At 41.0% G+C, this 14115-nt stretch overlaps 1 protein-coding gene across 1 annotated transcript in view; it reads right to left on the bottom strand.

Moving 5' to 3' along the window:
- WDR75 (WD repeat domain 75) overlaps positions 1 to 5433 on the bottom strand; it is a gene marked incomplete at its 5' end in the record, with an annotated part of 41786 nt that extends 36353 nt beyond the window's left edge. Inside the window, one exon of the mRNA XM_082841740.1 lies at positions 5348 to 5433. Within this exon, the coding sequence (XP_082697866.1) occupies positions 5348 to 5433 (86 nt within the window). The remainder of the gene's footprint in view (positions 1 to 5347) is intronic.
- Positions 5434 to 14115: the final 8682 nt, after the last annotated feature.

The raw sequence follows: 14115 nt of genomic DNA, 5'->3' as shown, positions 1-14115 counted from the left end.
TACTAACAGCAGCGTCTTCCCCTGTCCTCCAACTCTCCATCATTCATTGCACAGACACCAGCCTACAAATACGAAGTCAAATATTCTCTCTAGTCAGTGAGGTCTCTTAGATAGCAAAGTATAAAAACTTTATGACAGTTCTTCTTACTCCTGAAAAGCTGACTTTGCTTTTCTGGATTTGTGGCTTTCTTCCATATATCAGAAGCTACTAAATTATTAACTGTGGTTAAACTGGGGTAATATTTGTTTAACTTTTTTCATAATAGATATAACCATAAGACAAAGCTCAGAACTGCAAATCTTCTAGCATCAAATAAAAAACGTTTGCTCTGTGCCTATTACATCTGGCAGCGTACGTGTCTAACATGGTGCTTTCTCATATACCATAGAATGTACAAACCACAGAATCCTTAGGCCGGACCTCTTCTCTGTGCTCCCAAAGTACCCAATGCATGATTTGATCTGGGTACTTTCAAACTATGTTGAAATGTCTCATTTATGTAAATATCCATCTCCCTTATCTGGCCATATGCTTCTATAGGGCAGAGGCCCTATTTATCTTCGATTTTCAATGTCCAATCCAGTTTGTCAAACAGAATATGCCTGATCTTCAAAAGTTTTTTTTTTTTTTTTTTTGCGGTACGTGGGCCTCTCACTGTTGTGGCCTCTCCCGTTGCGGAGCACAGGCTCCAGACGCGCAGGCTCAGTGGCCATGGCTCACAGGCCCAGCCGTTCCACGGCATGTGGGATCCTCCCGGACCGGGGCACAAACCCGTGTCCCCCGCATCGGCAGGTGGACCCTCAACCACTGTGCCAGCAGGGAAGCCCTCTTCAAAGGTTTTATAAACTATTTAGATAAAATGAACCAGTAAAAAAATTATTACAAAATAATCATAAGGGTAAATCTTCTAATGCTGACTGGGGTTGCTACTACCCTATTTTATCATTTTTAAGACACTTGATTTTCACATGTTCACCTCTCTAAAATCGGGATGCATCTTTTAAGTGCTGTAACCAGGGGCCATCGTTGTGTTCAACTGTTTATAAGATCAACAAAGTACAAGCAACAAAGCAACCGAGGTACATGGATTCCCCTTTGGTTGGACCCTCCTCTCCATTCCCATGAGTACCCTAGTTCTTGCCATCTCCTGTCTGGACCACTCTTAAGGGCTTCCTACAGTCTGCAGGTGTGGCCCTTTGATTCAACCTTTCATACTCACACCAGACTAATTTTACAAACTTGAGCATATTACTTCCTTAAATAAAGATAAAATTAAATGAAACTCCTTCAGTGTTTTCTCACTGCCTTCAGGATATAATCCAAATTCCTATGTTTGACTCCAGTCTGACTGGAAATACTTTTTCACTTGAACAGTAGGTTAAGTGGCTCAAAACTCCAACGACCCCCTCGCTCTCCCCTGCTCCCCATTAGCATCAAGTCCTTTAGGCAGTGTTTCCTGGAGATGTTGGTGGGTGAGGGGGCACTGCTGTTTGCCAAGAAAACTCCCCCTAATTGATTCTGATATTCTTCCCCAGTGGAAAGCAATTCCCTCTCTCCTTGCTCCTCAGCAGGGAATAATGACTTTAACTGTCTGAATGCAAACCTCTAGAGAAAACACTCTCCACACTTGCACATTCTGCTATCTACTGAGAACGCTTTCTTTCTGACTACTTCTTTAAGATTCAGCTCAGGGGTCTTTCCACCGGAAGCCTTCCCTCATCTTATTCCAGATCAGCACCAGTCCTAACATGCTTCTGCAAGGTGCAGGGCTTAACTCTATCCCAGCACTTTCTGCACAGTGTTATGAGAGAACTTCCCCTCCTTGAGGGGAGGAACTGTGTGTTTACTTACTTCAAATAATAACAGAAACAGGGTGTTGTAGGAAAGGAGGCATTTTTAAAAAGTCAAACACAGATGGGTTCGAATGCCAGCTTTACTATGTACAAGGCTGAATGATGTTGAAGAATTTACCTAACCTTTCTAAACCTCGCTGTTCTCCACTCGCAGGGTTATTATTATAAGGATTAAATGAAACAATGCATGCAAGTGCAAGCTTGGCATATACAGCAAACACTCAATAAATGGTTCTGTAAAATGAGGATAACAATATCTACACCATGCAGACAGGGATGCATGTAAAGCACCACCACAATGCCTGTCACACAGGCCTCAAATCATCTTTGTTGATCAAGTGGTGAAGTAAGAAATCAGGGATGTTTTCAAGCAGGAATCAGGATTTAAATGAGGTTCTGAAGGATGCATGATTTAAGGGCTGGTAAAGAAAAAGAAGAGCAACAAAAAACAGTAGGGAAATAACAACATGGTACCTACGAGAGACAGGGAATGTACCTATGTAAGTAGCAAAGTGTGCACAATGGGCACTAGCAGGAAACACAGCCCCATAAGCAGAGTTGAGCTAGATCAGGGAAGGCCCTGAAAGTCAGACATAAGAGCTATAGTTAAGGAAGGCAACAGAACCCTGTTACAGGGTTCTGAGCAAGACTAGGAATAAGTTACAGTAACGTAACAGCAGCAGTATCCAGAACGACCTGCAGGGGAAAACACCTAGAGTCAGGGACATCGATTCTGTGATAATTTAGAAATGTAAAAGGCAAGAATGACTCATTGTTTTAGTTTTCTATACCCTAGTAACCTACTGCTATGATACATAGCACCATATAACTGTGAGAGGCAATAGGGTGTGATGCAAACAGTGCCGGACTGGGAGTAATACTTGATAGGGGGATGCCAGGTCCTTTCATGTACACCTCACCTCCCTGCTTGCCTCTCATAATAACGCACTCAAGTAGGCAGAGTAGAGTTTTGTCCTAGTTCGAAGAGGACCTAGTGACCAAGAGAAAGCTGTTAAAATTCCACGATTCTGTTGTTTCATTTACTATTTCAGCTTTTTTGATAAGCTCCTTGAGGTAAAATACAAAAATATTTTATTCCCCTTTGTATAAGTTAGCCAACCCTTGTGGCAGCTTTTAGATAATATTCAAGTCCTTGGTGAATTCATTATAACCCTGTTAATTTGCCAGAACACTGGTTTAATTATTAGCTTCTATATATATGAGAAAAAATGTATCTCTAAATCTCGACCAAGTTCCCGTCCTGAATTTCTGCCTAAACACCTGCTACACCCACCTGGTTGTTTTAAAGGTATTTTAAACTCAACAGGCACATGTGAACCCTACATCTCCCCCTCGTTAATCCTAATTGCTAAATCACTCCAAAACTCTGTCTTTTCTCTTCATCTTCATTATTATCTTAATTCTGGCCAAAATCATTTCTTGCTTGGATGCCTGCATTAGTCTTCTAATACCTGGTCTATAATGTTCTAGACTCTTCTCCCACCACTTACCTTCAGCCTATGCTGCAAGTATACTGACCTTCTTATGCACATGACACCCATCCCCCGCCCCAATTTCTAGTTGCTCACTTTGCCTGGTTGCCCTCCCCCCAGTATCACGGAAGGGGCAAACTCCTGTTAGTTTTGCAAGATCCTACTGCTGAAGGGAAACTTTCACTGTGTAACTCCTCCTTCGGTGCCATCACTGCACCTTGAATATGCTAGCCTAGCCACCTCTCGTCTCTCCACCACATACTGTACAGTTTTATAGAATTCTCAGATTAATTTTATTGAGGAAACACAATCATGTGTCCCGCCTACCCCTCCCCACCAACACCTTATCTGCAGAATTAAAAAATACACTCTCTTTGGACCAAACAACCAAGAACTGACTCTATGTTCCCTTTAGAACCTCGTTTCCCACTAGCTCTCTTCATATACCATTCCTACAAGCTAACTGTACCACAGTCCTCATGCTTATACTGTGCCCCCTATCTGGAATGCCTTCCATCCATATCCCCTAGTCAAAACACCATCCATCTATCTACGTCTAGCCTAAACATCACTTCCTCATCAACCTTCTCCATCCTTCCAGTTTGAAGTACTCTTGCTTCTTATGGAATCCCAAACTGCCACTGTATGTAACATCTGTTACTGATTATCTTCTTTTCCTCACTACACTGAAAGCTCTTGAAGGTAGGATCAATCCTGGAATTATCTTAGTTTTTGTCATCGCAGCTTGCTATCAATACATAGCTAATAAATACTTAAAAATGAATTGTAGGACGAATCAATTTTCACTAATCAAGTGAAATACAATGGATCCCAGTATAATGAATGAGATATACAAACAGTACACTGGAGGAAGAAACTGGATATAAGTCCAAAGTGGCAGAACTTTGGCAATCTTTTGAAGCCTCAGTTTCTTCCTCTGATTCACAAGGTAAGTGTCAACAAAGCCCTCTTTATTGTAAAGACGAAGGATTTTTTTTTTGCCTCTAAGGCAGTTGATGAAAGCTCCTTCAAGTCATGCATGCATTCAATAACTATCTGCCATACACCCATAGCAAGACATTGCGGGGCATACAAACTTTCATAAGATACTACCTCTACTTTTCTAAGATAGAAAGGGTTTTCACTAAGTGTCTCTCTATCCCTGAGTGACTTGAAAACGTTTTTTTACATTGTGTCACTTCTAGATGATGTTGACAATAGAGCAATGATGGAGACAGCTGACGTATATTGAGCCATTAAGTGCTAGGCATTGACTTGCTCTATTTGTATTGTATTAAGGCATTTAATCCTCTCAACAACACTACGAGATAGATTACTAAATATTATTCCCCTTTCATAGATGAGACAACTGAGGCAGAGATTAAGAACCTTGCGAAGGGCACACAATGGATGAACTGGGTTTAGTTAAGCTTTCCAGCTACACTGAGCTCCTGAGGAAGGGGACCAGAGCTTACACGTGTTTTTATCCCACACAGAATCTAATGGCAGATTTTACGCAGAGCTCCAAAAACGTTGCCAAAATGCCTTTTTAGGGGGTAGAGAAGTGTGGAGAAATCAGAATCTTTAATCATACAGTAATTCCAACTCACGATTCGGTCCGAAAAGGGGATACTCCTCGTGGTCTTGCAAGAGCAGTGGCGTACAAATCCGTGCCCGGACCATTTCCCCAGCCGCCCCAACGCCGAGCCGATTCCAGATACGTGGGTCCGCCCGGGGGCCCCTCAATCTACCTGCAGGTCCGGGGACGGGGGAAGCGCGCCCCAGCCTGAGGTGCTACGGAACTAAGGGGTTCTGAGTCCTCTTACAGCACACGGGGACCAGCTCCTTCCCGCTAGCCCTGCAGTCTCCCGCACGCGCGACCCTTCCCCGAGCCCAGAACCGCCTGCTGGTTTGTCCAGACGCGCCCGACAGTTCTTTCTCTCCATCCCCCAGGGACTCACGCCCCTCAGCTGGGCCTGCAACGCGTGGTGGCCTCTTACTTAGAATCTGCAGAGAACACCGCTCTCCTGAAGTTCAACTCGCTGCCGCCACAACGAACCACGCGGAGGCTCTCCTCCTCCACCATCTTCGCGCAAGCGCAATGACTCGCTGGCGCCGGCCCCGCCCCGAGCTTCCCCGACGGAAGCCGGTTGATAGGGCGTTTTCCCCAGCCCACAGACCCCATCCTCTCAGGGCTCCTCTAGGCCTCCGTCTCTATGGTAGTTCTCAATGGTAAGACCCAGCGCCTGGGCGGCCATCTTTGGTTTGGGCAACGTCATATTAGGACGTGTGAAAAAAGGAAAAAGCGAAACATAGAATGCATTTATATTAGATCCCTCCAAACTTTTATTTAGAAAAGATAAATTTCTCTCCGGACTTGTTAATCTGACTCTAAAATTTCCTACGCCGGAAGGGAAAGGTGGCCCGAAGTGTGTCAGATGACCGCCAGTCGTTTCCCATATCCCGCCAGGCTTCACCTTTCTCTTAACTTTGATTCAGGAGCTGCGAGATGACGCCAGCGTTTTGCGCCAACAGCATTCCTGGTCGCGCAATTGAGTTCTTGGTTGGAAAGGTAGCGTTCTCTTTTTACACAGCTGTTAGCTCCTCTCGTTAGCTGTCACTTTGTTCTGTTCCTCTGAGCAGAGCATACGTTCCTACAGAATCTTCACAGCTCCAAGAGGTTTGCTTTTTCCTTTGGACACCTGGCTCTTACTCCGGGATTCTGGTTTCTATTTCTCTCCCTGGTTCATTGGACCTTCTTGGCCGATCTAACATTGCAGTCTACCCTGGCCAAGTTCCAGGGCCGCTGCTCCCTGGTTTGCTACTGTTTTGTGTGTGTTGCCGTGGTTTTAGCTTCCGTAATTAGTCGACCGAAGTCCTGAACTCTGAGAAAGTTTATGCCTCCATCTCCATTCCTTTTTATAAACTTATGTGTGTCATTTTCGTGGCCCCTGTATATTAGCGGGTGCTTATCTTCCTCCCTCCCTTCCTCCCTTCCTCCCTTCCTTCCACCAATCCCCTCTGTGCTGGCTCTGTAACACTCCTAAGGGTAAAGAGCCAGTGACAGGTTAACTTTAACAAGAACAGGAGATCTGCCTTGATTGTGTAGAAAATTACCACATCCCTTCAGTGTTTCTGGAGACAAATAATTATTGAGAGCCTTCTATATGTGAGACACAATGAAAGACAGACGTGACTGCTGCCCTGTTACCTTCTATGGGAGAGAGACGTTTAACAAACGAGATGATCAGAGATTGTGTGCCGAAGAAAATAAAACAGTAATATAAGAGAGAATAGTTTTCTCTGAGGAGGTTTAGGCTTAACCTGATGAATATATATTTGTTAAGGTCGTGTAGGTTAAAAGATGATATTTTAACAATTCAATGTTAATACAAATTTGATATAAAATAATTCAAGGCAGAACTAGAATGGTCTCGGTAGATCCTATACCCTATGAGTATCTCCACCATTAAAAGTTTGGTGTATATGCTTCCTGATATTTTTCTAGGCATACATACACCTTAACATTATTCTGCAGTGCAATGCAAGGCACCATGTATTCTTTTTTCCCCTCTCTATATGCTTTCACTGCAGTGTATACATATTTTTAATCTCCTTTTTGATAACTGCATAGTATTTCATAGAGTAAATGTGCCATAATTGATTAAGTCATACTCTCAAAGGTGGAAATTTAGTCATTTCCATTTTTTAAAAAGTGGCACATAGTGCTAAGGACACATAAATTTGTGACAGTGTTGCTGTAGGAGAGATTCCTAGAATAGGTATTGTGGGGTTAAAGGAGATTTGCATTTTTTATTTTTATTTATTATTTTTTTTTTTTTTGCGGTACGCGGGCCTTTCACTGTTGTGGCCTCTCCCGTTGCGGAGCACAGGCTCCGGACGCGCAGGCTCAGCGGCCATGGCTCACGGGCCCAGCCGCTCCGCGGCATGTGGGATCCTCCCGGACCGGGTGCACGAACCCGTGTCCCCTGCATCGGCAGGCGGACTCTCAACCACTGCACCACCAGGGAAGCCCTGCATTTTTTATTGTTTTATTTTTTGTGGTACACGGGCCTCTCACTGTTGTGGCCTCTCCCGTTGCGGAGCACAGGCTCCGGACGCGCAGGCTCAGTGGCCATGGCTCACAGGCCCAGCCGCTCTGCGGCATGTGGGATCTTCCCGGACCAGGACATGAACCCGTGTCCCCTGCATCGGCAGGTGGACTCTCAACCACTGCGCCACCAGGGAAGCCCTGCATTTTTTATTTTGAGAGTATGTTTTGTGGAATAGAGATATGTGTTACTGGGAAAACCAAGAGGAATAACTAATGGCAGCCAAAAAAAGGGAACTATTTAAAATTTTGGGAAAATCCATAAGAGGAGGGAGTATTATAAGAGAGTATGATTTCTTAAGAAGAAATCAGGAGGGGAAAGGACTGATGAAATGGTGTAAGGCAAATGAAGTTGCCTATACATACTGCATCAATGAACAACGATTGAAAGGTAGCAAGGGTGGGGAGTTCACTGTTTAAAATTAACGGTGTAATGTGGAGTCACTTTTTCAAGAATTGTTAAGTATAATGAATTCTGCTTCTTAAGTCTAATATTTCTTTTCATATACTGGCATTCATATATCATACAACAGTCTTTGTTGATTGGCCTGCAAACACTAAAATAAAAGCAAAATTTTCTAAAGTGTTTGGAGGACTGGAAAGAAGTAATAGAATACTGAGGGTGATAGAGGTGGCTAGATACTCCCTGTACATGGTTTCAGATACTTCCCTAAGCATTTCGTAGAAGAGAGCAAGGGAAGTTTGGTTCATTTATTGAGTTGAGCATCTTTGACAGGTCTTCGGTTCTCTTCAGCTTTCCTCTTTTCTTTCTGCGTCCTCACCAGAATCATCTTTAAAAGTCCCTTCATGAAAGTACTGACTTTTCGTAGCACACACTTTAAAACTTTTCCAGCCTCTACCTTTATCCAGTTCCAAGGCTGCTTCCATATTTTTAGGTATTTGTTAGTTACAGCAGCAGCCCTTTCTTGGGACCAAAGTCTGTTAGTCACGGTTCTCCAGAAAAACATAACCAATAGAATTTATTTATTTGTTTGTTTATTAAAAGGAATTGGTGCACTCAATTATGGAGGCTGAAAAGTCCTACAATGTGCAGTCTGCAAGTTGGACACCTTGGAAAGCCTGTGGTGTAATTCAGTCTGAGTCTGAAGGCCTGAGAACCAGGGGAGCTGATGGTGTAAATCCAGTCTAAGTACAGGAGAAGAATGACGTACCAGCTGAGCAGTCAGGTAGAGAAGCAACGAATTCTCTATTCCTCTTCCTTTTGTTCTACTTAGGCTATTAATGGGCCCTGAATGATGCCCACCCACACTGGGGAGAGCAATTTGCTTTACTGGGTCCTTATTGAGTCCACAGATTCCAATGCTAATCTCATCCGAAAATACCTTTACAGACAAACCTAGAAATAATGGTTAGCCAAATATCTGGGCACCCTGTGACCCAGTTAAGTTGACACATAAAATTATCACACTGGGCAACTACTAATCTGTTCTCTGTCCCTATAGTTTGCCTTTTCCAGAAAGTTGTATAAATGGTATTATATAGTATGTAACCTTTTGAATCTAGCTTCTTTCACTTAGCGTAATGTATTTGAAATTCATGTTGTATAGATCATTGGTTTTCTCGTTTTTATTGCTGGGTGGTATTCTATTATATGGATATTCCGCAATTTGTTTATTTGTTGAAGGATGTTTAGTTTTTTTCCCCAGTTTTGGAACTTATGAATAATACTGTTTAAACAGTAATTTGTAGATTTTTGTGGGAACATAAGTTTTCATTTCTCTAGGATAAATACCAATAAGTGGGATTGCTGGGTCAAATAATATGTTTAAATTTTTAAGAGACTGCCAGACTGTTTTTCCAGTTTTGTACCATTTTGCATTCTAATCAGTAAATTTTGAAAGTTTTAGTTGCATCACATCCTTGTCAGCACTTGGTGTTGTCAGTATTTTTAATTTTACCCACTGTAATAAGTTTATAGTGGGATTTCATTGTTTTAATTTTTATTTCACTAATGACTAACAGTGTTGGGCATCTTTTCATGTGTTCATTTCCTATCTGTATATCTTCTTTGGTGCAATGTCTTCAAATATTTTATCCATTGTTTTCTTGGTTGGTTGTTTTCTTATTGTTGGAGATTTCTTTATATATTTTGGACACAATTCCTTTGTCAGATATGTGAATTATAAATATTTTCTCCTAGATTGTGGCTTGTCTTTTCATTCTTCTAATAGTGTTTTTCACAGAACTGAAGTCTTAAATTTTGATGAAGTACAGTTATCACTTTTTTTCTTTTATGGATCGTGCTTTTGTTATTGTATCTAAAAACACTTTATGTATTCTAAGTTTATGAAAATATTCTCCTATGTTTTATATGAAGAGTTTTATACAGTTGACTCTTGAACAACACAGGTTTGAACTGTGGGTCCCCTTATATGCAGATGTTTTTAATAAATATGTTGGAAAATTTTTTTGGAGGTTTGTGACAATTTGAAAAAACTCACAGATGCACTGAATTGCCTAAAAATATCGAAAAAATTAAGAGAAAGTTAGGTATGTCAGGAATGCATAAAACGTATGTAGATATACATTTAATAAAAATATATGTTAACTGATTATTTTGTTATTGGTAAGGCTTCTGGTCAATGGTAAGCTAGGAAGGGAGAAGGAGGGTGTTCGTGAAGACTGGAAACATGGATAGTATTATTTTGTTTTGTACAGATTGAGGGTGTAATATAATTGGGAAGTAACACTGCAAAAGAGAACTTACGGTTTTCTTTGGTGGTAATTTTTTTCTCAGATTATTAAAATGATATCTCAAAAATTAAAAATTGTTATTGAACTTTCAGATTTCAATCTGAGAGGCTAGGCAATAAGGCATAGCTTCATAAAGCTGAAAAAAGTTCCACAATTTAATGACAACTGTGCAAAATAAGCCATTAAGTAGACTCGCAAGTCCTACCAACATAAAAATCAACTCATACAAAACACTATACTTTTAAGTACCTGGTCTTAATAAATATTTTATGCTAGTTATATCCCCAAGGATATTCTAGCTATTCATACCAACCTTTTACTAAATTCTCCTTAATATATATAAAGCTGTAGTTAACTTTAGCTACACATAGGAACCACCTGGTGTGCTTTAGAAAATAATGAAACCTGGTCCGGTCCTATCTTCAGAAATTCTGACGTAATTGGTCTGCAGTGTAACCTGGACATCAGTTTTTGTTTTTTTTTTTAAATTGTGCTGAAAAACACATAACAAATTTTTTTATTAGTGACATTTAGTACATTCACAATGTTGTGCAACCACCACGCTATCTAGTTCCAGGACATTTTCATCACCCCAAAGGAAATCGTTTACCATTAAGTATTTACTTCTCCCCCCATCCCCACGATTATTAGTGTATAGATATAAAACTGATCTTTGTGTGTTGATCTTGTATCCTGCAACTTTGCTGAATTCATTTACTAGCTCTAATAGTTTTCTGTTTTGTATTCTTTAGGGTTTTTTATATGTCAGATCATGTCAGCTGTGAGTAGATACTTCTTTTCCAATTTGGATGCCTTTTATTTCTTTCTTTTCTTTTCTTTTTTTTTTTTTTGCCTAATTGATCTGGGTAGAACTTCCAGTACAATGGTGAATAGCAGTGGTAAAAGCAGGCATACTCGTCTCATTCCTGATCTTGGGAGGAGAGTGTTCAATCTTTCACTCTTAAGTATGATGTTAGCTGTGAATTTTTCATATGTCCCCTTTATCATGTTGAGGAAATTCCCTTCTCTTCCTAGTTTTCTGAGTGTTTTAATCGTGAAAGGATGTTGTATTTTGTCAAGTGACTTTTCTGTGTCAGTTGAGATGGTTGTATGGGATATTTCATGTTGGCTGGACTGCAGTCATCTGAAGGCTTGACTTGACTGGACATCCAAAATGGCGCACTTATGGTCAGAAGTCGATGCTGACTGTTTGCTGCAAGCTTACTTGGGGTTATCAACCAGGGCACCGAAACCTGGCGTCTCTGACATAGCAGCCTTAGGGTAGTTGGAATTTTTTTTTTTTTTTTTTTCGGTACGCGGGCCTCTCACTGTTGTGGCCTCTCCCGTTGCGGAGCACAGGCTCCGGACGCGCAGGCTCAGCGACCATGGTTCACGGGCCCAGCCGCTCCGCGGCATGTGGGATCTTCCCAGACCGGGGCACGAACCCGTGTCCCATGCATCGGCAGGCGGACGCTCAACCACTGCGCCACCAGGGAAGCCCAGGGTGGTTGGAATTTTTACGTGGTGGCTGACATTCCTCAGAGAGTGTCTTGTGGTCTAGTGTCAAAAGTCATATAGGGTCCCTTCTGGTTTATCACAGTAGTCACAATTCTGGTCTAGCTTGTATGGAACTTGGAAATCATTACTCTCACACTCACAACAAGAAAAAAGAAAGAAAAAAACAACTGAAAATTAACAATTCTTAGGTCCATCAAATAATTGAGGTCACAAGGAAAAGCACTGCCCCTGCTCCCCAAACTGGAGACAGGCAGATAGAATCACAGCATATCAGAGCAGATGCCCAAGTGCAGAGTGCCATTGCTGGAGCAGTACTTGGGACAGAAAACTTAAGCTATAATTGACAAATTATTGGAGGCTCAGTGTGGACAACTTTGATAGTTAAAAATTCCAAGGGGGCCTAGCTGCATGAGTGTCCCCATACTTTCATATGTTTTATCTCCAGGAACCCTGCCAGGTTCTCACAGTGTAGATGGGAAGATATTTACCAAGGATGAACCTACATTGCCACATCATAATCACGCAAGCTCCTAGCTTACCTGAGGGTTCACTCTTAGTGTTGTACATTCTATGGGCTTGAACAAACATATAATGACAAATATCCAGCATTATAATATCATACAGAATATTTTCACTGCCCTAAAAATCCTCTGTGCTCTGCCTATTCATCTTTCCTCTTCAACTCCCACTCCTGGAAACCACTGATTTTCTTATTGTCTCCATCCCTAGTTTTGTCTTTTCTAGGATGTTATATAGTTGCAATCATACAATATGTAGCCTTTTCAGATTGGCTTCTTTCACTTAGTGATATTCGTGTAAGTTTCCTTCATATCTTTTCATAGCATGATAGCTCATTTCTTTTTAGTGCTGAATAATAATATTCCATTATCTGGATATACCACAGTTTATTTATTCATTCACTTGATGAGGATGTGACATCTTGTTTGCATTGAAGTTTTGGCAGTTACGAATAAAGCTGCTATTATATCCATGTATAGGTTTCTGTGTAGATGTTAAGTTTTCAGCTGCTTTGGGTAAATACCAGGGAGTGCTATTACTGGATTGTATGGTAAGAGTATGTTTAATTTTGTAAGAAACCTCCAAATTGTTTCGAAAGGGGCTGTACTAATTTGCAACCCTACCAGCAATGTATGAGAATTCCTGTTGCTCCACATCCTTGCCAGAATTTTTTGTTGTCAGTGTTCTAGATTTTGGCCATTCTGATAGGTGTGTAATTTTATCTTTTTAATAACACATTTTGCTTCCTAATTCAACAAACATTGAATAGTTACTATAAGACAACGTCCTGGTTCCTGGGGATATAAAGATGAGTTAAGACATGGTACATGGTACATCAGAGAGGATCTTATATTGAGGAATATGGACACAAAAGTGATCATTATGTTATGGTGAAATCAAGTGCAAATTGATTAGGTATATACATGGTGATGTGGGTTTACAGAAGGCCCCCTAACCTGGCCTGCATTTTTGAAGGAGGTGATGATTCACCTAATTCTTAAAGGATGAATAGAAGTAAGCCATGTAAAGAGATTCTGAAAAGGACATTCCAGGCAGAATGGACAGCATAAACGAAGACCCCAAGTTTTCCCCGTGATTTCTCACATGTGAAGATTCAGGAGATTTGAATCTCCCTGCCTGGAGATCTTTTACTCTTCATGGTGCTCTGTAATTACGTTTTAAAGAACAAATCAGTGTAGCATCCAATAATATATAATATAAAAAATTTTCTATTTTTTCTTTTGATTTTTACATCAACAATTTGAATCAAAGTGACCCACTGCTGGAGTTTTTATTTTTACCTGGACATCTAAGTGTCACCTAGCAATTGTCCTAGTCCTTCATTCCTTTGCCTGCCTCTGGTCCTCCCCAATACACACTACATTACACTTTGCTTTGAAAGGGGCCTATGAGCCTAAATTTCTTCTCCTTTCTTTGTTAAAATTCTTTTCCTCCCCTGCAATGCACACACATCCTCTCAAAACAGATCTCAGTAAAATATTAGGAAGAAGGTTTCACATCTCCTTGGGCCCAGTCATTCTCCTTTTTAATATTTATTTATTAATTTTTTCCCTCTGGGGTGATTCACTGGTTGACTTTGATTTCAGGGCTCTGTAACCTCAAATTATTACCTACTCAGAGTGAGGGATTAAAGGATCTGAGCTGTTAGATTATTCCCAATTTGGGAAGTAAATTATTTTTGTATAAACTCATAGATATTCACGTGGCAGAGGGATTATATCTACAGTGGGAAATAAAAGCATGATATTTTGAATCAATGATTCCCTATGACCCATAGGCTAAAATCTAGGCTTCTGGATCTGGCAATGAAGGACTGACACAAATTGTCCTAACTTTTTCTTATCTAGCTTATTTTTCTCACCTCTGTGAACCTCACTGTGGGTG

Source organism: Leucopleurus acutus, assembly GCF_964270905.1.
Source record: "Leucopleurus acutus genome assembly, chromosome: 6".
Classification (NCBI taxonomy): Eukaryota; Metazoa; Chordata; class Mammalia; order Artiodactyla; family Delphinidae; genus Leucopleurus; species Leucopleurus acutus.
Note: the sequence above shows the minus strand (reverse complement) of the source record. Positions and strands in the feature narration are given on the sequence as shown.